The sequence below is a fragment of the Lampetra planeri genome, chromosome 2 (genome assembly GCF_965212315.1).
Source record: "Lampetra planeri chromosome 2, kcLamPlan1.2.h2, whole genome shotgun sequence".
Lineage (NCBI taxonomy): Eukaryota > Metazoa > Chordata > Hyperoartia > Petromyzontiformes > Petromyzontidae > Lampetra > Lampetra planeri.
This window is the reverse complement of record NC_136108.1, coordinates 13,357,485-13,385,060: the sequence shown is the minus strand read 5'-3', so window position 1 is coordinate 13,385,060 and position 27,576 is coordinate 13,357,485. Positions and strand designations below refer to the sequence as shown.

Below are 27,576 nucleotides of genomic sequence, written 5' to 3'. Positions count from 1 at the left end.
CTATTTACGTGACTTTACCGAAAGACCCAATGAGTATGAATCCCCCAAATAGCCTTGAACAGACTCTTGGAGCAAGTTTTGTTCGCGAGCTTCTATTAAGGCCCGTACAGCACATGAGGCCAGCACCATACCTGGCCGTCTTTGTCTCCCCAATGATGATGTTTAAACACTGCACCAGGTACTCATTTAGGGCTGAGTTTACCTAAGGGAGGTCCAAGATCGGTTCAGATATTTGTCACCGATGTTATCCTTGGCCAGGAATCGAACTCAGCTCTCCGGGTTCAAAGGTACTGGACATCTGTGAAAAAGAGCTTCATAGCTCATCAGATTCCTCCAGTGTAAATGTTCTTATTCTGATAGTGCAGCAGGCAAACTGTTCAACACGTGCACACATAAACCGAGCACACGTACAAAGTATAACGACTCTTTCCCAGTATAGCCAACATAGCGATTCTATCCCTAGAGCTCACAACTTGTGTGGCTGTCACAGCGACCAGCGACAAATCTGGCGACTTTCTGGGATGAGGACGTTATTGGGAGCGATTCCAGGTCAGTGTTAAGGATCCCAAATCCGTTAACGAACGATGTCTCGATATTTTTCGATATATCCAGCGACTTTCCGAGGTTCGTTTTGGCAACTTTCCGCTTCAACGAATTGACGAACGATACCGCCTGCCCACGCGCCTCACCATGCTGGTGCGCCCACGGGTAAGGCGTGCTCGGGGACACCGGAGCGACCGTCTGGGGCACGGCCGCACAGCTGGAAGGGACGAGGCGACCCGTCACCGTGACGACAAGCGAGGAGTGCGGTCCCTGGCGCAGGGCGGCCTTGAGCGGCGCCCGGCCGTTGTACTGCACTCGGGAGAGGCAGCCACCGAACCCTCGCCAGTTCAGCCCAGCGACCTCCGGCTCCAGTGGTACCTCGTCTGAGACAGTGACAGGGCAGGTGGCATGCAGGTGAACTTGCAGACTCACCCGTGAGCTTGACCCAGTAGGTTCAAGGTTAGCCAGATCCCCAACACCAACCCCACCCCACCCCCAAGCTGAGTTGGCTGTGATCACTGCACCGCGCAGAGGAAGATTAATGACGATCATGTTTTATGCGGCAAACAGTATGAATAATAGGAAGCAAATATTTAACTTGCCTCAATTTACAATGCACATACACCACGTGTTTTCTAATGAATGTGGTGTTTGTACTTTTTTGTTGCTCTGATGCAATTACATTAGCTTAATTATTTTTTGCTTTTTACAGCCCGAATGCGACATTGAAATTATTTCTGTGGTTCAAGCATGCATATGCGAGAGCCGCGAATTGTTGAGTCATAATCTTCGGAGGCACATTCATATATTAATCATAATGTACGGAAATAGAGATTCATTGTCGACGAAACAATGCCGCTCTCAAATGAATGGCTCAACGAGGAACGCGTCTCCCTGATTCTCCTGCTACAATAATGGGGTGCCATGATGGCGAGATGTTAACGACCTCGCCTGGTATTACAAGTCGTGAGTTCGATCTCAAGCCTGACGCCTGTAGATGTGGAGTTTGCATGTTCTCCCCGTGGTTGCGCAGATTTGTATCCGGGTCCTCTGGGTTTTCCCTCCACATTTAAAATCAACATGCGTTCAAAGTATTTGGCTGTTATACATTTGCACGTGATAAGCCACTTCGTTGACCTATAATTTGTGGCCAGGTCGCTTCTGAAAAAAGAGCTATATAGTTTAGTAGGCCTTACCTAATAAAATTTAAAGTTTAGTTTAGTCAAATAATTATTATTAAATCCACATACCTCTTTATTTTTAAAGGGAATGCTGGACTAAGAACGTATGATTAGGAATTTCAAGTCACGAACAATTTGATAAGATATGAAAATATATGCAAGATATAAATGAGGCAGGGTACCACTGGGTGGGTAAGCCATGCATTGATAAATGGTGTGCATTACATCGTTTGACAACCGTAATATTACTATATTCCTACAATAGAAAAACAAATTCTCCCACCAAACTGGAAACGTCACGCTACAGGAGAAACAACAATTCTTTAATTTTACAAATCAGTTTCAAAATGAGATAAGCCAGTGCTGAAACATTTAGAACATAATTCTTTAATGCAAAATGACGTTTAAAATTGAAAAAAAGTCAAGGCACATGAAGTACCCCAAGCAAACGGTCTGTGGTTAATATCGTTCATACCCAAGTACACATTCCCAGCAATATGAAACTTGCATAACGTATCAAATCATAAACTAATTATTTTATATTTATGTTTTTTTACACTCGTATTGGTGGTAAGTTTAATACAAGTAATTTCTCAAAGTCTGGTGAAAAACATTCTCAAGCTGTATTGTTAAACGAAGCAGAATGCCTTAACATTGTGTTTCGTTTAGGCAAGCTGCAAGGTATTGCTCAAAAAGATGGATCCATTTACGGTAGGTTCATGCAAGTGTGCACTTGGTCTGTATTCATCAAACTGCAATTAACTGGTCATTCGGCAGGTAACGAGCCATTTGATTTGGAGACAGCCCTGTCGTACAGCCGGAGGGGATCGGTTTCTGTCTCGTGGATGGCAAAGCCTCTAATCCTTAACACTGTTATATTTAATAACTCATTGCAAATATGATGGACAAAGTATGTTACGTGTGTTTGTGTGTATGGTGCAGTGGTTAGCGCGCTGCACTACGAACCCGGCGACCCGAGTTTGATTCCCACTCAAAGCTAATACTCGTGATAGCGATGATCTGAACCAGTCCTGTGCCTCCCCTAGGTCAACTTAGCTTCAAATGAGTACCCGGTGCGGTGTGTAATCTTCGTCACTAGGGAGACAAAGGCAGCCAGGCGTGGTGCTGACCATCCACCCCCTCATGTGCCGTGCCGGCCTTCATTGGTGCTCGCTAAAACAGCACTTGTCCCAAAAGTCTGTTAAGGCTACACGGGAGATCTTTGTCTTTGCCTGGCGCAGTAATTAAAGACATTGCGCTATGAACCTGTAGACATGGGTTCAATGGCCCACATCATTGGTGAATATCTGAACTGGTCCTGGTCATCCTCTTGGTGGACTCAGTCTTCACAATATTCTGAAATGTTATATAGGTGATATGTGTGTTTGTATACATATATGCATAGGTTAACTATGCATATATGTATACAATCAGTACCTGGTGCATTGCTTAAACATCAACACTGGGGAGACAAAGGCGTGGTGCTGGCTACCCAGTCCCCTTGTGTGCTATGCCGGCCTTAATAAGCGCTCGCTAACAGCATTTGCCCCAACAGCCTGACAAAGCTACATGGGGATCTTTGTGCATACATAAATGCAAAAACTATTCAGAAAAATCGGAAAATAACCGACTGTAAAAAACAATTGAGTCTGACTTTGTGCGACTAGAAATAATAAAATGTTAATTTAATCCGAGTGAAAATAAATATGCAGTATGAGTATTTTAATAATTACACAAATATAACTTTGCAAAAGCAAAATTGCTTCAATAATTGATATAGGTGTCTCCAAGTTGGACAATTAAGCGTAAGCTCTTAGGCTGTTCGCAAAGCATTCCACGCTGATTTGTCAGAAATTTAATTTACAGGAAAATTTACCTGTAAAATTCGTTTTATTACAATTCGTGAAGAAGAATAAATGAGTCATAAGTCACGATGAATTTGATTCGGTAATATGCCATCTCCAAGACAGCTTAAACACTTGCTAGTTAACCCGCGGTCTGTGCACTGAAAGTGGAAAACGTGCAGTGGCATTCACACTTACACATTCCGACAGATGCAGAGGGAGCTCAGAAACCGCTATCCCACGAGTGTAGCATGACGAATATTGCTACAAATTAGAATCAACAACTGCATAAATATTGCACATCCTGGCATTTACCCTCTCTCGACACACAAAGAGATGGAATAATACTGTTAAGAACCTCTTGGTTACACCAGCCCACAGGGGATTATTGTGTCCGTCCGTCGTGCAGGGAGGGGCTGGGTGGGGAGGGAGGGGCTGGTTGGGCTGGGTGGGGAGGGTGGGGCTGGGTGGGGAGGGGAGGGTGGGGAGGGGCTGGGTGGGGAGGGTGGGGCTGGGTGGGGAGGGTGGGGCTGGGTGGGGAGGGGAGGATGGGGAGAGGCTGGGTGGGGAGGGTGGGGAGGGGCTGGGTGGGAGGGTGGGGAGGGGCTGGGTGGGGAGGGTGGGGAGGGGCTGGGTGGGGGGTGGGAGGGGTGGGGCTGGGTGGGGAGGGGCTGGTCACCCCGTGGTTCCCTCATAAAACTCAACGTTTAACCTACTCACGCCGGCTTGTGCCCACCCTCACAGTCGGGCATAATTTGTGGAATACACCACGCCGCCGTTGACCCTGGCCATTGACCGAGCAACCCAACGTTGCTACCAGCTCCCTCCGCAGGAGGAATGTGTTTTTGTTCTGCCGAGCTTCATTGGCATCAGCACGAGGCAAGCGGCGATCAGGTTGTAAGCATGTGTTTTGTGACTACGAGCACGGTATTGAGCCTTCAAATTTCCCAACAGTTCAATCTTTCGAGCTCTATGCAGAACCTCACAACTCGCGCGGCAGCTTCGTTACCTCTCGTCTTCTAGGTGGGCAAATGTGGCTCTCGAGAATCGTTGGGTAGTGAGGATGGAAAACTCACTTTATGCCTGACCTCATTTCTCACACCCAGCGGAGAGTAGGGGTGCAGTTACCGCCATTTTTTTAAATGTCTGCCCCCCCTGCAGGCTACAATACACCGTAGGTCAATTATTTATTTGCCGCTTTAGCAAATCAGGACCTCGCTGTGGTAGCGCACGCTGTATACCTGCACTGCAGTGAGGGTTGTGGGGGATCACACAAATGTTGTGAAACTCCCTTCCCGTGTGCACCGAGGTGCCAAACCCTGGCTCGCTAGAAAAATGCAATCCAGGTGTACAGCTCAAATGTGGGCTCCACCTGTTTCATCCGTATGGGATAGAGTGTTTCCCCCTCATATGCGTGAGGTTTCTCCGGGTGGTCCAGTTTCGTCCCACATGCAAACGCTCCCTAATTGGCTAATAACACATCTGGCCCCACACCAATGGAGACTAGGCTCTAAGAAAAGCTGTCTCGGGTGTGGACCAATCAACTTCAAGGACAGTGTATATCATTATCATCATCAGAGTTGTTTCTTTTTGTTTGTATTTTGACTGCTTGTGTTGTGGTTATTGCAAATATGATGCCTTGTATAAAGGTGTCAGTTTTTTGTACCAGTTGAAAGGGTAAAAACCTATTACTATATTTTGCCACTGGTAAAGGAGGTCTCATAGTGGCTAATAACACCTTAGCATATGGGCAATTGTTGGCACCGGCTCAACAGGTGTCTGCCTTCCTGCTTGTCTATGGTTCCTCTTGGCTGCTATACATTTCCACGTGATAAGCCAATTCATTGGGTTATCATTTGTGGCCAAGTCGCTTCTTAAAAATAGCTATACAGTTCAGTGCGCCTTACCTAGTAAAAAAACATAGTTTAATAGTTTCCTCACTCCTCTGAGTCACTTTCTCTTTGTAGGCAATATCCAAGTGCTTTTAGAGTGACTCGGTGAACGAATATTGTGCGCGTTAGACGTTTAAAAAATAATGTATTATGTTTAAATGGCGAAATTACTGCCTATGATGAACGCAGCTCTGCATTCCTTGTAATCACACAACCTGAACTCAGTTACAGGTTCTGCTCCAAGGCAATCACAATCTTGTACAGCACTTGGATATTGCCCACTTTCCAAAGCAACTATCAGTTTGAAATCCCCAACTGCTTCTTGATTTCATCCAGATTGAATGCATTTTTAATGCTCACATGCTGCGTCAGCATATCCTTAGTTGCAACGAATTCACCAAATTACTTCAGGGATTCAAAAAGTTTGGAAAAGTGTAAAGCGAATGGTTCAGTCAGGATCAGAGTTAGTTTACCCCTCCACAGCATTATTTTACTCCCGTAATTTATATTTCCTTATCGTCAGTCTACAAAGCAATCTCATGGCAAAGGTGAAAAATACCCTCGCATAAACACTGCTATGTCAGATAAATAGTTTAACTCTGATACATATATATCTCGTAACGTCAGTGGTCACTAGAGTTGATAATGGTGAAAATATAAATGGTGAAATAAAACCAAAAATGGGGAGCGGGAAATAAATATAACCAAATTCATGAGACGTTGTCATTGAAACCATATCCTGTATGTTGTGTAAGAAATACCAGTCAGTCAGTGCCATGTATTAAACCGTGAGATTAAATAAACCCATTGAGGCACGTGAAACATTGCCTCTTTTGCAAGGGTGACCTCCGTGCCATTCTCAGAAATGACACAAAACACATCGGCTTCAATTTATTCCAGGTTGTATTTGTGTTTTTTCTTAGGTTCTTCTTCTTACAAGATAGCACAAGACAGTAGCGGCCTTGGAGCAACAGTACATTATTTCGTTTTAATTGCGGAGTTTGAAGATTACAATCGTGCTCTATTGCCTGTGCCTGCCATGAGTGCTGAATGCTCCAGGGCCAACTGCTCGCTGCTCGTGTGGCACGCAAAGTGCCTGGCGAAGCAGCCTTCTGAGCACAGCCCGGCAGAGCAGTGACACGTGGCTGAAAAAGTAAATGTTATATTATTACTACAGACTATTAACAAAAAACATCCATTCCGAAGAGTGACCTTGCGGTGCTTATATGTGGTTTTGAGCTGCCCAAGGTCTCCTGATTGTAACGTGTTTTGTGTTGAATTGAATTAATATATTTGAGGCACTATGGCATTTGATGCTAGAAAGTCAAACCAAAACGAGAATGACTCTCTACAGCAAGGTTCGGTGATGATGACATCCTTACACGTGACCAGTACCGTTGTGTAAAGCCTTACGTTACATAAATCTTCACAACTAATCTCACCACAAACTGTACCGGGCTTATTGTCTCAATGATCTCCCGATGTGAAAAAAAACTGACGACATCAAAAAGCCTCTTGTGAGGGTAAAGTTAACTCGAACATGAGAGATGGCACTCATCTCTACCAACTCAACATTGACAATTATTTATCACGAGAAATGCACGCACCTCACAATGGCTATTGAAGAAACACCGGATCGACATCCTGTAGTGACAGGAAGTCCACTTGAAATTCAGCCGCAAATCCAATGTAGGGCGTTGCAACATACTTGAAGCAAGGTGTTGAAAGCTGTACAGTCAAGTAGCGAACAACTTTGCAGATGTTTTACCGATTACAATTTGAGTCGGCAAACTATCAGTAACAAATGCTGGCGACCTAATACATCAACCCCAATCGTCGTTATCATCTACTAGCCAATCCATTATCCATGTGGGAAACCCACACATCATGGGGCTATAGGATCAAGGATGGGACTGGGCATTTTCCTTATTGGCTGAGCATCGTCAGAAGAATGTGAAAGGGTGCGGAACGATCCACTCAGTGAGGTGGCAACAGGACTAAACTTACTCTTGACCTCCATTTCCTTTAAAAAAACTCAAGCGGAAGCCATAGCACTGTTTAGAGGATGGTCGTAAAAGTTTTCCCATAAAACCACCATCCTGCTATCATCCACATTGCCATTATAGTACAGGTGACAACATCACCACCAGAGCCAAATATGATTTTCTTAAAGCTGACTGGAACTTATTAAAACAGTCCACCAATGCCAACATCTGTTGGATCCTGGAAAACGCCCCAATAATTTCGGCTACTTTAGCAGTCATAAACAAAGCCACAAGATGTAGTATACCCCGTAGTTTGAAAAAAAGCTCAACATGTCTTGTTGAACTTCAAGGACAGTGCATATTATTATCATTATCAGAGTTGTTTCTTTTTGTTTGCATTTTGACTGCTTGTGTTGTGGTTATTGCAAACATGATGCCTTGTATAAAGGTGTCAGTTTTGTACCAGTTTAAAGGGTAAAAACCTACTACTATGTCTTGTTGAACCCAATGAAAATGAATGCAAAAAAACAACCCAGCAAATACGTAGTGACTGTGAATGTCACTGTGTGGTGCCGGGCTTGTGAGGCCACGGTGGATAATATGTTGTCATTATGTGCAGCCCGGTTACTGGGCGTAGTACCAGCCCTAGCGGGGCTTGGGTGAGCGCTGGTCAGCGCGGAAGCACCACGTACAGTGTGCGGTGCGGGCTCCCAGTGAGGGAGCGAGAGAGAGTGTCATCCAGCCAGGGTTACATTGGGGCATGATACGCTGGTTGACCTTCCGACACGTGACCGGATGATATTGGAGGGGGGCCACCGGTAGATGGGGGCCGCTGGGCGGTCACGTGGTATAAAGGAGCTCTTGGGAGCCTTTGGGAAAGAGCTCAAGAGGTCTAGAAGTTGGGCGGGGCGAGGGGTGGAGCCAGCCCCAGCCCAGGCCGATATAACGGGGGCCCCGTGAGGGGCTCGGGGTTCTTCGGGTTGTTGGTGAAGAAGATCCACGTCGGGTTGAAGAAGCCTCTAGCCACGCGGTCCGGGACCCAGCTCGTGGTCGGGACCGGGATAGCGAACCGTGTCTAGTTCTGCCGTAGCGTGGCTAGATGGGCGTTCAACACCCAAGTGTAGGTTACGTTATGTTGTGTGTTGAGTTGGTGAAATAAAACGTGTTGCTCCCAGGACAACGTTTGCGACTCAGTTGGACTCACTACAAATGCAACACAACAACGCTGGAAAAACTGGTGGCGCGGCTGAACTTTACTCACCCCAGCAGTGGTGCCAACCCAGTTCAAAGACCAAGGCAAAAATCAAAGCAGACAACATTGCTACCTAATTACTTCAAACCTCAAAATCACTGCCCTACAAGGACATTTGCGGTCAGATTACATCTCAGCGCACTGCCAATAGAGCAGCAGCACCACCCAATCATCTCATTTATTGACCCCTTTCACTGGGGCAGAGAGAGACAATGCACTCGAGCTGGGAAAACTGCAGGACCAGATGGAATCTTTCCAAATTTTCTGAACAACCTCATGGCACAGATTATCAAGAATTACTGGGAACTGCAAGACACTCTCTCGTGTTGCCAATTTGTACAAAGCTTGTCCAGGACAAACTTGAAACCCGCAGCTTTTGCTGGGACTCATCAAGATATGTGCCGCTCGGTACATTACATGGATGACAGCGTTGTGGTCCGTGTTGCACAGATCATGCCACTGATGCATGACTGCATCAAATCTGTGTTTCATTCCATTCAGTTTACAATTTAACAAAACACACCACACGAAGGCAAGCTCCCCTTCTTGGACGTCCTTGGTACACACACTGCCTCCGACAGTCTCTTAACATGTGTGTAGATGAAGCACAAACAGACCTGCACAGAGACCAAATCTTAAGTCCTCGATCTTTAGGCAACAACATGGTGAGCCGAACATGGCATCTTTGTCGAGATGCAAAATATGTACTGGCAAAGATCATATTTTGCCTGTGAGGTTTTTTTTTGAAAGATGGCCTTCCTGGCAATAAAACAGGTGTTAAGATGCTCAAATACCAAATAGATACCTTTTGGCAAGGCATGATGTCTGCATTAACCATATGCAAATAATATATGCATTCTCTTTGACACTGATTTGCCTATACCAGAGATCGCCTTCTTTATGGCATTGTCTCACCAGTGTTAGACCAGAGAACGCCAAAAGGCAAACAATACAAAGACAATGCACGTATCAGAGCATTTATAGCTGGGGTTGAGCAGTTACATCTTAACACCTGTTTTATTCAAACTAGATTCGAAGCTTTCGTGACTGCAGGAATTACTCTTTGGTTCTTTCGGTAAAGTCATCTAGAAAATCAAATCAAATAATAATAGAATACGACGTTTCTATTGCAACACAAGCAACCGTCATCAGGTAAGAATGAAAAAAAAAACCAACATAGTAAACTTAGAAACACAATGCAACACAACACAGAGAGCCGGACAACACAACAGCCAACAGCCCACCTGGCTGACCACGCTTCTCCAAAGAATGATACAAAAGAAAGACAGCGCCACTGTGTCGAGGCTTTAAATCGAGAGAGTGTGGGGAGGGGTTGGGGCAGAGAGAGAGGGGGGCAGACCACGCTCCTCCTGTTTAATTGCCATAAAGTGTAACACCTATTTTTATTTTTCTCATACTTTTGATACTGACAAAAAGGTCCCATAGCTATGGCTGCCCTGCTTGGATGCACCTTCCAAGACACAACCTATCCCAACAGCATGTGTCCAATATCGTGATGATGTCACTGGCGGCCAGTGACTGCATACTCCTTAATACCCAGGACTTTACATTTTTCCAAGCTCTTCCCCTGCTTGCTAACCAGCATGCACACTGCACGTCACCCATTTTAAACCCTAAAGAGGGATATGTCTCACATGACAGACGCACTACAGTCTCAATTGTGTGAGGTCTGCAAGGCGGAATACATTGGCGACACAAAAACCGGCGGCTCCAGTCTCGGCTTGCAGAATATGAATGTGCAACCCGCCCATGTGAATTAATTGAATGAATTAACTTGCATTTGAAGTGCTCATTAGTGGCTAAACACGCCTTGGCTAAAGGACACCACTTTGATTTCTCAAATGTGATTATACTGGACCACACAACCAAACAAACGATGCCTGTTCAATGGGAAATGCTTGCGAGATTTATCCTCCCGACCTGCCTGCCAGCTGCACACCGAGGGTAAAAAAAACTCCACTAAAGATTCCGTTAATGACAACCGCTTCAATTTCATAACATGACTGTCCATTTTTGTCTATCGATATCCCCATCATCTGATTACGCGTATGGGTCTCTTTACACTGTCACCCATGTAATCCACTGGTGCTAATTTACATGGTTCGCGCGTATGACTATTGTTCCCTAAACAATGCTGTCTTTGGTATGCATTCTGGGTTGTTTACAAGCCTTTCCCTTCCAGCCCCACTCCCACCTCGCCACGTCCCGTTAAAACCAATAATGGCTTTGGGATAGTTTATACAGGTGAAGACTGCAATCCCCATACTGGAGTCAAAGTGCCTCATTGATTAAAATATAGGCTTGCTCTGCTACGACTCATTGCCATGAGGCTTAGCAGTGTTTCAGCACAAACCGTTAATCTATATGGATATATGAACGGCCGGGTACGAGTACGGGTACCCATTTGCGACCGTGGTGCGGCCGGGTACGGGTAAGGAATCAAAACCCGTTTGTGACCTCTGGTACTCAGGGACTCAGCATGATAATGACATTTTAATGGTAGCTTACACATTCACTTGCAGTTATTTCTATACCTCGAAAGACAATCAGAACTCAGCTGAAGTTCAGGCAAGCAAATGCAACCTTGATTAATGTTATTTTAATTAGGCAGAACATTAATATGCTCGGTTTCTCCGTGCAACAGGTGTGTCAACGTTAATTAACCAATCAAAATTATTAAAGTGGAGCTTGCAAAACGATAATAGTCTTGACTTGTCCCAATCGAGTTAATTAAGGCTCTTTTCAACCTGACAGCTGCGGATATATTCTTACATTTCTCAGATTTTTTGTGCGGTATTTCTTATCCACATCTTTGGAAAAGATTTGCCCGATGTTCCAATCCAACGTGCACACCAGACCCAACTGAACACCGCTTCCATTGCCGTAAGCGCAGAAAGAGCAAAAACGTAATCTAATATTCCTTTCAAGGCTGCCAAAAAAAAAAGAATGACCACATTCAACTAACTCGAGAAGATTGTTTCTTTACTGACAGTGTTCGGCAGGGCAGTTGCTCAGGAAAAGTTTACAAGTGACCGAAAATCAATGGCAGCGCTGAGAATAGCACGTCAACCGGCGGCGTGCACAGACGCACCTTGGGAAGGCAGCGTGTCGCGACGCGGCGACACAGCCCAGTCTGCTGCAGTGCCAACGGCGGTCATCGTTAAAGGGCCTTACGGGGGCTTGACAAGCAAGAGCCCTGCTCGTCGACAGTGACAACGTAATTTTACCACTCGTCTAAACAGCCTCTCTCTGCTCGACGTATTTTCTCGCGCAGCTGTGTAACGCGTTTAAGTTAAAGTAATATGCTGTGACACGTCAAGGGTTAAGCTCCCGCGAAGGGTGGCCGTGCTTATTGTGAGGCTGCTCGCTGCAAGTAGGCGGTGAACCTTTGCAACAATGAGACACTGAAAGCCCTGGGGTTGCTGCATCCGGGATGTTGTTAAGGAGGCCAGCAGAGAGGTTAGAGGTAGGGATGGTCGAGCCATCGGTGGGAAGGTTCAATTACAGATGTCGCTCGTTATGTTGTGGCAAAACACGCTGGTTACGTTTCTGCCTGGAGATGGGATGTGACAGGTGTCACCCATGTGGTGTACAAAGCACTGCTACACATGCCAATAAATAGTTTATACAGGAACCTACTTTTGTCAGGATTAGCCACAACTCCTACAAATATATACAGACAGGCACAACATTTTGGGAGAGTAAGAGGCTAATGCAGCGATTAATATATCATAACATAAAGCAACATAGGACGTTCTGTATTTTGTTTGTATTACGATTAGGAAAACATTATTTCACCTATGTTATATAAGGAAAACTGCAGGAAAGAACCCTTAGATTTAACATCAGTAAGCTGTGTGATATATATATATTTTTTTAATGCTGTCTCCAACCGCAAATAACAATATTCTGCCCTCTATTTCTGCTCTCAAGAGAGACCATAACCCAAAACGTGTCAACTACATATTTTTTGTTGTTATAAGGCAGTGTTAGGAAATAGGTGGTGAGGCGTTGCAGGTATTTAATAAATGTATTGCCACGAGTTTTCCCCCTTTTTTCTGGCAACAAAACAGGTGTTAAGATGTTAAAACACCAAACTGAAACCTTTTACAAGGAATCATGTCTGCATTGACAACAATGCTTGTGGTCAGAATGCAAACAAAAAACATACCCTGATAATTTATGCATTGTCCTTGAAACTGATTGGTCCACACCAGAGACAGCTTTCTTTTGAGCCTCGTCTCAAACGGTGTTAGACCAGAGGACCCACAAGCATTGTGGTTAATGCAGACATGATTCCTTGTAAAAGGTTTCAGTTTTTTGTTTTAACATATTAACACCTGTTTTGTAGCCAGAAAAAAGGGGAAAACCCTATTATAATATTTTGGTCCTGGCAAAGGAGGTCCCATGATGTATTGCCACACTTAAGTGGCACTCTGTTGACAAGTGTTCCCGTCACTGAACAATCCACATCAGACACGGCACGAGGACATGGGGGGGCAGGCTCTCACCGGGCACCCGGCCGAGGTAGAGTTTGTCGGCAGCTCGGGGATGAGGGGCATGGCCGGCCGGCAGGCGATGCGCAGTGGGGAGGTAATGGTCCAGCTGTGGTCCGGGCGATCACGATGCACGACAAGTCCCCGGTTAGAGTGAGGCGCCGGCGTCGTGGGAAACCATGGTGAGCATTGAGAGTGGCAGAAACACCACGGGGAAGGGGGTGGGGATAAAAAGGAGAATTAACCACGAATAAATGTGTTATGCAATAAATGGAAAAATGAAGACCAACTGGGGCTAATGTGACCATATTATTATTTCTGTGTGTGTATTTTGGTCGCTTATTATTCAGAGAAAGACAATCAGCAATAAATGTGTGCTTCACGCCATATTCAGGATACTGAATATGTAAATTTATAATTATATTTTTTTTTGCACAGAAGACCCAAAGCCAAACTTAATCATGTCGATTACACGTCGTGAGTTATGGTTGTTCCCGGCAGCATGACTACTCTCACCCTCATTACAGTGGCAGCCTTGCCAGCCCCTTTATCACAAAGCATCCTGGAGGCCCATTAAAACGTCAGGATGCTGAGAGCACTTTCCATATTCTCCCAAAATACATACCCTATTTTTCTTTGCAACCTTCCACGCTTGCATAAGCAACCCCTTCGCTACTTTCTGTTGTTAGGTGGAAGCCACTAATATCCCACACGTCACTTACAATTGCATTTGTATTTTATCTCAATCCAGAAAACAAATGGATTTCCTGCAAGCCACGGCAAGAGTCAGGGAGATGGAGATCAAGAAAACTTGATTTCTTTTTCCATCACTCAGCACGAGCCATTTAGAACTCCCGTAGAGACTCCGCTCACAAATATGCACACAAGTAAACAAAGACAAAGATTCCCTGTATAGCCTTTAACGGACTGTTGGGGAAAGTGCTGTTAGCGAGCACCTAATTAAGGTTGGCACGGCACACGAGGGGGCGAGTGACCAGCACTATGCCCATCCGCCTTTGTCCCCCTAGTAGAGATGTGTACACACCACACTGAGCACTCATTTGAGCCCGAGACGTTTTAGGGGAGGTCCAGTTCAGATAATTGTCACTGGTGTTGGTCATGAGCGGGGATAGAAATCGGGTCACAGGGTTCACAATAACTGCTACACTATCACTCCCCACGAAGGTAAACACACACTCACAATATGGTACACATGTCAACTAATGAGCCCCCACATAACCTACACAGACTGTTGGGGCAAATGCCATTAGCAAGCATCTATGAAGGCGAGTACGGCGCATGAGGGAGTGGTGTGGCCAGGACCATACCAATCTGCCTTTGTTTACCCAGTGCCAACATTTTACACACCGCACAAGGGACTCATTTAAGTTTGAGTCAGGGATGCCCAATATGTGGTTCAGATAATCACCACTGATGCTAGCTGTAGCTGGGAATCAAACTTTGGTCCTCCGGATTCGTAGCGCAATGCGCAAACCACTAGACTACCATCGTAATTAGTGCACTCCCGACATATGCTAACATACACACAAACCCACGCACAAATGCACACACACAAACGTGTACAAACAGAGGCAACATATTTTGCTCAACTGCAGGCAGAGCATGGTAACTCTCCTGTGAACCCTGTCTGAGTTGTTTTTACCAGGACCTACGGGTGGGAATGTTGGTATGGGTTCAAGGTGGGGTTGATGCTGATGCATGCCGAGGTGCTGAAATGCCCATATTTACGTGTAGCTATTAAACCCCAAAGATGAGCAACCGTTCCGACAGCGAACAGTCAAAATACGCGCTGCAGGCGTCGTACCAAAAAGCAAACAGTGAATGACCGACACATCTTGCTGCGGAGAAAATACGCCTACAAAAAAACTCACAAACACACGAAGAGCGTGATATCAACATCTCCTTGAGCACACTCGGGCAGCTCCACCTACATGAGCATTCCCCAAGGGTTACAGGGGGATTGCAGGCAACGATCTTTATACGTTCTTAAAAAAAAAAATATGCCATTGTTAAATTGTGTAACTGCACACAAATCCATTTTTCATAAATCGTCAAACTCTAGGGCTGCTTTCGTGAGACGGCAATAAATTGAAAATTTATAAGCATTCCATATATGTATATTTTAACTCGGAATGCAATTTTCCTGGTGCTTATATTGTTTAGTGCGAGTGTACGGGTGAATGAGTAAGGGTATTGCTGAGAGAAGGCTCAGTGAGGCACGCGGAACTTCATTACATCTGCCCTTAGCTGTCCGATGCACGTACCATTTACTGCTATTTTGATAAACGTTTGAAACTTCTCTGAACAACAATAAGAAGTTGCACGGCACCATCATTCTATACGAATTTGCGGAGAGAGTAATTTTTTAAAAAAGATAATCTTCAGCCTGCTTGTTATTGCCAATCAACTGTCACCACAAAAAGCCAATGGCTATAACATAAAGGCTGTACTATACACATTGCATCTATTAATTTCACATCCGTCTTTTCAGTAAGCCTCCAGACGCCAAGGCTTCTCCATTACACTGTGGAGTGTTGTTCCCATCACAATACAAGTTCACAGACATATATCCAGGGTAAACGCTACATCAACAACATTATTATGAATATGGCATTGATGTCACGGTAGTGTAAATCACGCCTGTGAACACATCAAGCTGATCTCGTGTTACACCAGGGAAGCACACAACTAAATATAAGACATTGTAGATACAATTCTGAAGATACACCAGCTACAAGCAGGGTTTGGTCGGGGTACACTGCTCTCTCAGTCTAGCCCATGAGAGGTTAGCTGCTAATCACAGAGCAATTAAATCTGTGACTTCTCATTCTGTGCCAACCTGAGCAACAATCTGGGAGCTCTGCAAACATGTGTTAGTTTAGCCATAACCCATGAGGGCGACATTACAATGAAGCTGAAGGGATGCAGTGACAACGCAGCAATCTGGATGGTGCTTCATTCGCTCAATTGGTTGCAGTGAAGTGTCATCCAGGAGCGGGCGTATTGTGGCAACAGGAGCCTGGGGCAGCGCATAAGTCGATTGTCAAAGTCAGTGTAAAAACGCCAATTCAATAAATTCTGAAATAACAAAATGACAAGCTTAGTACAGTAATACCTCGCGAACGTGGGGGTTACGTTCCTGGAAAATAACGTTTTGAGCAAAACTGAGTTAGACAAATAATAAACCTTATGGTAAAAATGGGGTTGTGTTCCTGGGTTCGTTTTGTTTAACTTTCAATTAGAAGATGATTTACCCCCTTATTACAGAAAAAAAACATACACATAATATATATAGTAAAAAAGAATTGAGATGTTAACTAAAATAAATAAAGTGAACTTGAAAATGTTTCTTGAACTTTCAACGAATGATGGTGATTATGAATGTGAGGATGATGTTGGTGGGGGTGTTGGAAGGGGATTACAAGGGTGAGGAAGATGTGCACGGGATGCTGGTAAAGCATGGAGTGAGACCACCGCATGAGAGTGTTGGGGAGGGAAGATGGCTATGAGATATTCATCTGCAGCGTCTACGAGTGCACCAGCCACTACTTCTACTTGTCGACGCAGCAATGTGAATCTGAGCAGCGTCAAACCACGTATAGCTCAAACATTACCCTCGTGTTCTGGAAAACGTACCGCAATAAGTAAACCACGTATAGTCGAAACACGCATTCGATAAAACAGCATTGGGCAAGGTGAGACTGTATTGATTCAATTTTGTTTTGATTTGGCCAAGTAATGATCCGGTTAAATATCTGTCATAAAACCCTTCACCACACAATATAGCCAAACAAATGAAATTGTCAGGTGTACAAGCGTTTCATATGCCATGCTTCCCGTTAAGTTTTGAAGAACAATTCACACAAACACATTTAGCAATTAGAAACAAGATGTTTCACTTTAAGCTATGCAAAGCATCTTCAGGAAAATCCAGGAAGTCAGAATAATGATTTTATGACAGAAATGTAACCAGATCAATCCGTGACCAAATCTGAAACATAAATTATGAATCATATTGACCGGCTGAAGTGCATGGAGAAATGACATGATGCCAAGGATGAAAGATTGAGTGATTTAATGGTGGCCATGTTTTTTTATTTCCTGGTATCTGATTGGCTTGTGAAGTGGGGGCGATGATGTAATCCCTAGCAACCACCGCCATGTCCACTGCCTTGGATTCTCACGAGGACTCCCATATTAGCTTTAACTTATGTGTTTTCTCTTCTGACATTTCGGATATAATTACAATTGCTGGTTTTGCTGACTAATTGACGACACATTTGACGAGTACTTTATGCACTCAGACATGAGGGCCTGCTGATTGGTTACTACTACTAGCAGCCAAAAGCACTTCATGCAGGTCGCTGGAGGAGGCTATGAGTAGTGGCCTTTACTGAGGGGAGCACACGCTCTAATAATGAGGGGGAGGCTTAGCCTTTTCTGCTCAGTCTTTTCTGCTCTAGTATAGTAATCATTATGCCTCCCTCTCATTGCCAGAACAGAAAATACTGTACCTAAAAGATTACAACCCTTGGGACACATTTTTTTCTGAACTGCAGAGAAACTGCACCGTGTATTCATTGCTGCGACATCTGAGACTTAATGCAGTTAATGTCAGCTGTCAATTTATTGGGCTTAAAACAAGTATCTTCCAGAGGAGTTTGAAATGTGGCTGTGATCATCCCTTGTTAATATCACACCAAGGCGCAGCGTTGCCATGCAAGTCATGTTGCAATATCGAATCGTTGTCCTGGAAGCTATGAACACAAGTCTACTGTAAAACATTCTATTTGACGACGAGACTCGCACATCGCACCTTCTGACTTTGACATTCCTCAAAGACACTGTTGTAACCATCAATCGCATCAAAACATCAACAGCCCAATGCGCACATCTTCATGAACGGATAATTAGAGACAAGCCACAGTCCGATTGCAAGCCAAACTATGGACCACATAGTAAACCACTATGGTCTGCACTGCTTCAACGGAGGCGTAGCAAAGCTACATGAACTTTGTTCTGAAGTCCGCTTGTGGTTAAAAGACCTCGACAATGAGATTTAGCTCCGAAATGTATTTCCATACACAGTAGTAAAATTAGTATAGTAAAACAAATTTATACTCTTTGGGTCTTTCGGTAAAGCCATGTAGATGAAAATTAAATCACATCGCAGTTGTAATAATACAGGGCTTTATATGCACAGGAATTCTTCCACTGTTTCTGAAGATTTATTTTTGAGTGGACCTTGCTTATCTACGAAAGTATGAATTCTTGCAGTCACGAAAGCTTTAAGTCAAGAAAAACAAGGTAGTAGTTTTACAATAAAAACAATGTGTAACATCACATAGTCCAGCACATTGAATGATTGCAATAAATAATACTGTACTTTATAGATGTACTTGAGGTACTCTGAGTTCCTATGTGCAAAGAAAACTCATGTCTGTCAATGAGCGCTCACTTACAAACGGTGACACGCAATAATTAGACAAGTCCCCATTGGAACCTCATTTGCCAGTAAAAAATATGATAATTGGTTTTTGACCCTTCTATCTGGCAACAAAACTGACACCTTTTTTTTACAAGGAGTCATGTTTGCATAGACCACAATACCTGCAGTCATAATGCAAAAAAAAAACATAACTCTGATAATGTATGCACAATTATCAATTAGACAAGTGTTAAGTTAATTTCAGTGACCTGATCTATAAATTTACTGCACTTCAGGTCTTTATGGGGTTAACAATAATAGATCATAGGTTATACACGAATCACTCGTTGTAAAAACCGTAACTGCATACGTGGCAGTTATTTACATCGGAGCTCGCTGGACAGAATTGTGGGTGGCCGTGGGCGTGGCAAACAAAAACCCCATTGAGGACCCGATTGGGGAAGCACCGAGAAACTCTCACCTCCAACACCTATGGAGCTCGCTAAGCCGCACTCCAACGCAAAGTGGGAGATGCGCGTTCACCTTCCACAAATGGACGGTGATCAAAGAATCGCCAAACTGCAACTGTGATGAAGTCCAAACCGTCAAACACATCACCGTGGAATGGGCCATCCATGCATATCCTGGCGGTGTTGGTGTGATCCATACCGCGTCTACTACCTCCTTGGATGGGTTGAAAAAACTTAGCATTCAACTATAACAAGTTTCAAAACTGTTGTTTTTCCCTCCTGCCATCTGAAAGAAGAATATTTACAGAACTTACAAATATCGCAGTTGTAATAATACAGGGCTTTATATGCACAGGAAATCCTCCACTGTTTCTGAAGATGTATTTTTGAGAGGACCTTGCTCGAGATGTTTTTTTGCCAATTGCACGTTGAGCATTCTCGCGCATGGGAGGAAAACAGCGTGGCCAAGAGTAAACACGCGCGTGTGTCAGGCGAGAATTCCGAACGAGAGGCCACGTGTGATCCACCTGCAGGAGGATGAGGGTGCCGCGCCGCGTCACGTTCACCGCGTGGACCTGCCCGTCGGCCAGGTTCCGCATGCCGGCCGAGACGGTGCGTGGCGATGAGGTTCCACCGCCACCAAACCACAGCTGCAGGCTTCCTGCAGGGACCCACATGCCACACACAGGCAGCGGCGGCGTGCGCCATGAGGCCGGCACGCCTCTCGCGAGACGCACGGGTGAAAAGAAGGTGGGGAAGGGGGGTGAGAGACAAAGAGAGAAATATGCAGACATGCCCTGAGAGGAAACAAGAAATGGCGAGCAACAGAAAATGTGAGAGGCGTCCTTCATTGTCATTGGCCACATGCCAAAGGGACACCCCATTTCACATAAGTATTTCGTCCTCATTAAGGAATAGCCATAACCAGTGTTTTGTATTAGAAATAAACTGCTAATACACACTTGAAGTGGTTGGTAGAAGTACAGCATACTGTATTATTTTTTTACGAGCATATTGAACGTCTTCAAGCATCCCTAAAGATTTGGTAATTTCTCGCAGCTGAGACACGCCAGCCCACACTCCACCACGTACATAATTGCATTACATCGCCATTTCCGTGCAATTACACTGCCACTATGCAATGGGGCGCTTGAATAGCACGCGGATGGCCTCATGGGTGAATAAAGTTATTTAGGTTAACTTCAACGAATGGGTTGCAATTTTTACTTATCTACATTTTGTAATGGATATTTTGCAAGTTAAACACTCCCAGGGCCAGATACACACCTTCATGAAAAGGCATGTGAGATTTTTTCCCATTATTAGAGATGGGAACATGAACACATTTCGGACGAAAATAAGTGGAACATTTACCTACACAAACTCAAGTGCTCTTACCCAGGCGAGAGAACATTATATTAACCATTGAAAATGTCCTCTATGGACACCTTAATGGTAGGTTTATAGTGTAGAAATAAATTGGGATGCTGCCATGGTGGAATGGTTAGCACACTGGACCTGTAATGGAAACAATGGGGACGTTTATTAAATCTCTCCACGCCGCCTCTATCCATCCAGCAGTATAAAGGGTACACACACCGCAGTTAGTCAATGGGCAGGTCGCGTGTTGAGGAGTAAAAGGGTGGGTACTCTAAACTCCTCAAAGATGTCTGGTCAGTAAAGTCACGTAGAATGAAAATAAGAAAGTAATAAAAATAAAGCATAAAAGATAATTAATTTATTATGCGTTTGTTTTACTATTTTATTATTTTCAAATAATTATTTTACTATGTTTTATTTTTATTCTTTTATTATTTTCATTCTACGTGACTTTACCGAAAGAAGCAAGAAGATGAATCCCTGCAGTCACGAAAGCTTTAAATCGAAAAATGTCTGGTCAGTTTGATAGAGTAGGCTAATAACTTCCAGAGGGGCTCTCTGGAGCTCCCTCTAGTGGAGGTCCTTCTGTCAGTAGTGACGTGGGCGAGCAGTTGCAGAGCTGCACATTACCGTTACCCTTTCCTTATATTTTCACGCCTCTGCTCCATCGAACACACCTCAGTTTGCAGAGTGGTTCAAATGTACGTGTCGCCAAAAGATTTGTGCAATTACTGTGGTATTTTTTGTAAAGGTGTTTGCTCCTGTTTTTTTTTATGACCTACAGTAAGCACCATATGGCTGCATCGAATTAAAATACTTTCTATGCACGTGCTGTCGAGTGCCAAAACTGAGTAGTGATAGAGTACAGGGACTCCTCTACTTACGAACGAGTTATATTCCACAGGTCTGTTCGTCAGTCCAACTTTACTCCTGTCGATTCCAATCATGTCGTACGGCATGTACACTAAACACGGGGAATGGCTTTAAAAGCTGTGTCATCTCCTGTTAATGTAGATGCCACTGGTTCTTCACGTTCTGCAGACGTAGATGCCACTGGTTCTTCACGTTCTGCAGATGTAGATGCCACTGGTTCTTCACGTTCTGCAGATGTAGATGCCACTGGTTCTTCACGTTCTGCAGATGTAGATGCCACTGGTTCTTCACGTTCTGCAGATGTAGATGCTACTGGTTCTTCACGTTCTGCAGATGTAGATGCCACTGGTTCTTCACGTTCTGCAGATGTAGATGCCACTGGTTCTTCACGTTCTGCAGATGTAGATGCCACTGGTTCTTCACGTTCTGCAGATGTAGATGCCACTGGTTCTTCACGTTCTGCAGATGTAGATGCCACTGGTTCTTCACGTTCTGCAGATGTAGATGCCACTGGTTCTTCACGTTCTACAGATGTAGATGCCACTGGTTCTTCACGTTCTGCAGATGTAGATGCCACTGGTTCTTCACGTTCTACAGATGTAGATGCCACTGGTTCTTCACGTTCTGCAGATGTAGATGCCGCCAACGCCATCTGTTGCGTGGCGATTGAACTTACGACTCTTGGTCCAAGCAGGCAACTGGACATACGGACAGGTTCGTTCGTTTCTTTGAAAGTTTTGACCATATTTCATGACGCCAATCAGTGCGGGCATTGGCTGAAGGCGGATAGCATAAATGTACAGTACAATATTTGGTTTTATGTGCTGCTTTCCACTGCACACTGACCTCCTATAGTCTTAAACCCATATACAGGGTGGACTAAAAGTCAGGATACATAAGGCTAAATAACCCATTTGATTCAACGAATCAGATGGGTTATTTCGTTTATGTTAACAATTGCTCATACTGAATTCCATGCACATTAATGCATGCATGAATAATTTTTTGGAATTCATTGAGGGCTTTTTTCAAGAGTACACTGTACTCTTTGAATATTCATCAATCGCGTTTTGTCTCAATTCATTCAGGATTTTGTAAATGTCATCTTAAAAGGAAGGCGGAAAATAGATAGTAATAGTGGTAACATATACATTATTAAGCTAAAGAATATACAATGCAAATGTATGTGTCCTGACTTTTGGGCCACCCTGTAGACTGCCCGCCCATCCAAGCATTATCAACGTTCAGTCAAGCTTAGCTTCTGAGATCTAAAAAAAGCAGATGCATTCCGGGTAATTTTATCATAGGCAATTGGTACCAAGCTAATTACGGAATACCATCCAGCATATATATTGTTTTCAGTATGCTAATTTGAGTCATCAACAGGAGATTTCAGCATGCAGGTCATCACGTAATGATGCGTGAAGAAAACATTGTAAGAAAAAAGCGAATAACGCCGTTAAAGATAAAGAAGATTTTGGAATATCGCACACTTTAAACAGTCAGCACACAATCGAATGTCAGCAAACATGCATGAGAAACGGAACCCTCTGTGTCCAAACAATTACACCACCCAATCAAATTGCTCCAGGCAGCTTCCGACAGGCAAGGGGCACACAAAGGACTCAGTCAGCAAGATTCACATTAACTACACAGTCTATTGAGCCGAGACAGTGGGCAGCGGGGGCCCATGTGACCAGCACCCATGGGGCCACAGTCATTTTTCATTTATAAAACTCTAGCTGTTGGATATGAATATTGAATTTTTAAATCAATGTACGCATTATTGTAAAACAATGTAATTAATCCAATACAGTCCATTCATAATGAAGTATTATATTAATCTAGGGATTATTTTTCCATTGAAATAATTTAAATAATCCTTCAGTATAGGTCTTGGGGGAGAATGTTTCAAAAGCCAACAACAATAGGCATACCCAACTAATGCATAATGTCTGCACTCCTGTATATTTAATGACATATCAATGGCCCACTGACATTTATTTAGAATTGAAAAGTTAAACTGTGTGTACATATTTTATTTGTATCATTATCAGAGGCACTTAGTTCACAAAATTTCACCAATGTATTCCCATGCTCTCTAACAAACCAAGAGTTTTTGTAAAATACCCCAAATCAATGTCTGCTCAGTGGGAGGTCACTCCTTTCCCTTTGCTGCCTCATTGTCTAGAACTCACTCCCTCTGCATATCAACACTGCGGGCTTCCTTCCCACGTTCGTGTTGAAGCTTGCGACTTTGCAATTCTCATCCGCCTTTTCTCGCTCTTGTAAAACATCATTTTCCCCAAAAACCTCCCATACACTTATAAAATAATTCGCAGCCCTTTGTCAATCTTACTGCTAAATGCAGGTCTCCCCACACTATGTCAGTCATTGGGGTAATTCGACATTGGCAAGTGTGGGTGAAAGGAAGAGGGAGCCTAAGGCCGAATCAGATATCAATCACCGCTAACGTTAGCCAAGGACGGGAATCTAACTCGGGTCCCAGTGTCCATAAGCGCAGCGATCAATGCAGATGAATTTCCACACGCTGCACTTGGGGAGAGGGGAGGGGAGGGGGGCCGCATGGCGAGAGGGACTTGCCGTTGTGCTCGAGGACGATGGCGAGGTAGGAGGACGGGTATGCGTGGGTGCTGGCATGGAGCAGCACAGCGGGAGCGTGCACCGTGCTGAAGCTGAAGATCGCCCTCTCCTCATCCAGGTCATCCCTGCCTAGACTGGATGCTACCGCCGCCATCGTCCCTTCCTCCTCCTCTGCTTGCTCGTCCTCTTCTACGCTCTGCTCCCGCGACGACTCCGAGTCCAGGGAGAACTGCACCACTGTGCCTGCCTCGAAGTAGGCACCCACCTCTGCGGGGAAATGTAACAGCCACCAGTGTAGTGTGTTGTACAGCCGCAAAGCAAAGTCAAATGTCCATGGTATATCAAGCGGTATCCCAGCCTGGCATAGGTATCCTCCTAGATCCGTTTAAATGAGTACGACTTTATGTAGCAATGATTACCTGGTTGGTCAGGTGTAATGCTAACCACAACATACAAGTATTGCATATACACAGTATACCGAACATTGTATGTACACAGTGCTGTCCATAATAAAGGTGTTTGGTGTTTGAAAGCGTAAATATGTGTCGTTAAACCCGCCACCACCCGACACAGCGAATTACTAAGGTTTGTCACGTAAACAAAACGTGCCAATTAGTACTACAGCACACCAATGTGTTGGAGAGTAGACTCACAACATTTACAATTCGAAAACATTTCGCTGGTGATTACAACCAGCTTCATCAGGCGATAGCTAGAATTGTGAAGAAGTCCTCCTGTTTCGGTCTTAAATAGAGGGTGTAATGGTGATGTATTCACTGTGTGCCTATTAGGTGCAAAGATCAGAGGGGGGGGGGGGCTAATGTAGTCATAAATGTTGTTGGTTTATTCTCCAACACACCAGTGTGCTGAAATAATAACTAATTGGCACGTCTTGTTCACGTGACAAATCTTACTAATTGGCTGTGTCAGGTGATGGCAAGTTTAATGACACTATATTTACGTGATCTGACCCCCCAAAAAACCTTTATTATAGACAATATTGGTTGCGAAAGCCGACGTGTTAAATACACAATGCTGTGTTCAACCAACATTTCTATTTTGTAGATTGTAGCCTAATAGAGAAGGACACTGTTATTATCATAAAAATAATGAACGTATAAACTTCGGTTTGCAAGCAAATCAGCCAGCTAATAAAAACAACCTACTTGTCCACTGCTAAAGCCTGCCACATTGATCCGAAATAATTTGTCTCTTGAAAACATTCTCATGCAGATGTTGCAATTCTCTTCACAATGGGAATGTTAACAACTGAAAGCGCTTGTGGTGCTTTGTGCAAGTAATCACAGCGGGCCGCTATTAGTCAGTTTACCAAGGCTAGATTGCAATAGGCCCTGGAGAATGGCTGGCTGCCATTATCAAGGCCGTTACCCAAGCTACTGCTTCCCGCTTTGTCACTGCTGATTTTTCACTCGAACAAACATCAATTCCAATATACGCCACTCACACATGTCACTAAACTGAAGCACTTTGAAAATAACATATATCGTGGTGCTTGCTGAATTAAATAATTTGATGATTTGCTGTTTTGAACGTTTTAATTAGTTGCATTTAATATATTAATTACGTATTTAAAATGCTAAATATTGCAAACAACGTTTCCTCTTTTGTTCTTAGATATATGATTAGCTGTTCGTTTTAACTCTCAGAATGAAACTCAGTAATACGTGGAGACTCTATGACTCTTTGTTGTGCAATCCCATAAAAAAGCATTGACAGCGTTTGATTAAGGCACACTGTGAGTGCATCTGACCAATTGAGTCATCCGCAGTCGGATTTGGGGGCAGACAAGACCTGGGCATTGGATCTGATACAGGGACGTGGAGAAGACTGCTAAGCGAGCACCTGCTGAGTGAGATCCACCGACTTTCATTTTTTTTTCTTTTCTACCGCCCGACAAACCAGAGCACTAATTGGAGCGCGACAAAAGCAGTGCAATCACCTCGAAAAACTTCTGCGCCAGAGTTAATCCGTGGAAATTCACTTATTTCATCATGCCCTGATTTAAATGTCTCTGCTGCTGCACAGCAGCGTGCTTCCATTTGATTTTCAAATCTGCAAATTCATTTTTCTCGATTGCAGTAACGTATTTCATGCATTTTAAAAATGCTCTTATGCACAATAACAAAAAATATAATTTGTCTCTATTAGAATGTCAACTTTCACTTGTTTTTATAATTGCCTGAGATATTAAACATGCCGTATTGTGTTATTCCGTTGGAACAATACAATACCAGTTTGTCCACACATTTATAGAACAGGATAGAAAACTGCACGTTTTATTCCAGTTTTTCAACAGTATTCGAACTATGCTAAGCTGCTGCAATTGCAACAGCTTAGAATGGTTACACAGGAAATAATAAATTACACGGTCAGATGTCAAGATGTACACACAACACATTTACTCCCACAATGGGAACAGGCACGTTACTCGTGCCTGTGATTCTTGGATACTGTGTTACTCACCAACTCTGGACTCATTTTACGATCAATACAATCGTCACAACATCGATACATTTGTCTGTGCATTCCCAAAGCTCTTCAAATAATCCGGATTTTCTTCTGCTGCTGCTGCTGCTATTGCATTCTTTAGCTGGATTGCCTTTGTAATACCATGCTGGACATTAAGGAAGACTCTAAGGGCTATGGGAAAACGTTAAATTGCATGAAAAAAAGGAAAATGACTTTTATTGTTTTATCTCTCTCAACGCATCACTCACAACGGCTCAATTTGATCAAATTGTCAATCTGTTTGCGAGCCGCGAAGTGGCGGGGAGCGGCGAAGTCGGAAAAACCACCAACGATGCCTCTGTTGTAGCTTCTCCCCGCGTCCATTTTCACGTCTGGCGGCACCACCGCCAAGTTTATCCACCATGGCAGCCATGCACCTCACGTCCACCGCGCTTACAGGCAACACACGTAGGGCTACAGCGGCCGCGCGAGCACCTCCATCCATCAAGTAAGGGAGGGTCATAGCGCCTCTCACCCATATGACTACAGACATAAATAAACATGTGTGAATACGTTCTGCACAAATCAAGCGCATGCACGTGCACACGCGTACGCATGTGGCGATTCGCACGTGGCGATTCGCGAACACTCCGCGATTTAGGGTCACGATTGGATTCTTTTTTGTCCAGTGCAATTGGAATCTTGAGCGGTCGTGGGAGTTGTGTCGCCACAATTGTATACAACTTATAAAAACGCAGGAATCGAAAATAAAATATTATCACACGTACGTACAATTGCATGGATGTATTGCGAGCGTACACATTGATTTAAATTGATGCAGTGAACGAACCAAACAATAACAGACAACACATCTGATGTGGCTGGGTGACTCAAGTGGCGAATACCATGTCTGGGTTTGGTTTTTGGTGAAAACAAAATTGTTAATGTTGGCCTTTTAGACATTAATAATACGCCAAATTGATTGTCTGAGCCTGAGGATCACACACAAAAAGTAATAATACGTTTTTTTTCACTTCTTTAAGCATATTTATAGCCGAGAAATCTTCACTATGTAAGAGGGCATGTGATAAAATGTCATGGCCCGAGTGTAGATGAG

General features: G+C 44.0%; 1 protein-coding gene across 1 annotated transcript in view; it reads right to left on the bottom strand.

The window, feature by feature from the left end:
- LOC144733511 (contactin-associated protein-like 2) overlaps positions 1-27,576 on the bottom strand; it is a 126,652-nt gene that overhangs the window by 6,103 nt on the left and 92,973 nt on the right. Inside the window, exons 19-22 of the mRNA XM_078615446.1 lie at positions 23,987-24,257; positions 19,661-19,790; positions 13,230-13,323; positions 690-926 (exon numbers count right to left, since the gene is read on the bottom strand). Coding sequence (XP_078471572.1) covers positions 690-926; positions 13,230-13,323; positions 19,661-19,790; positions 23,987-24,257 — 732 coding nt within the window. The remainder of the gene's footprint in view (positions 1-689; positions 927-13,229; positions 13,324-19,660; positions 19,791-23,986; positions 24,258-27,576) is intronic.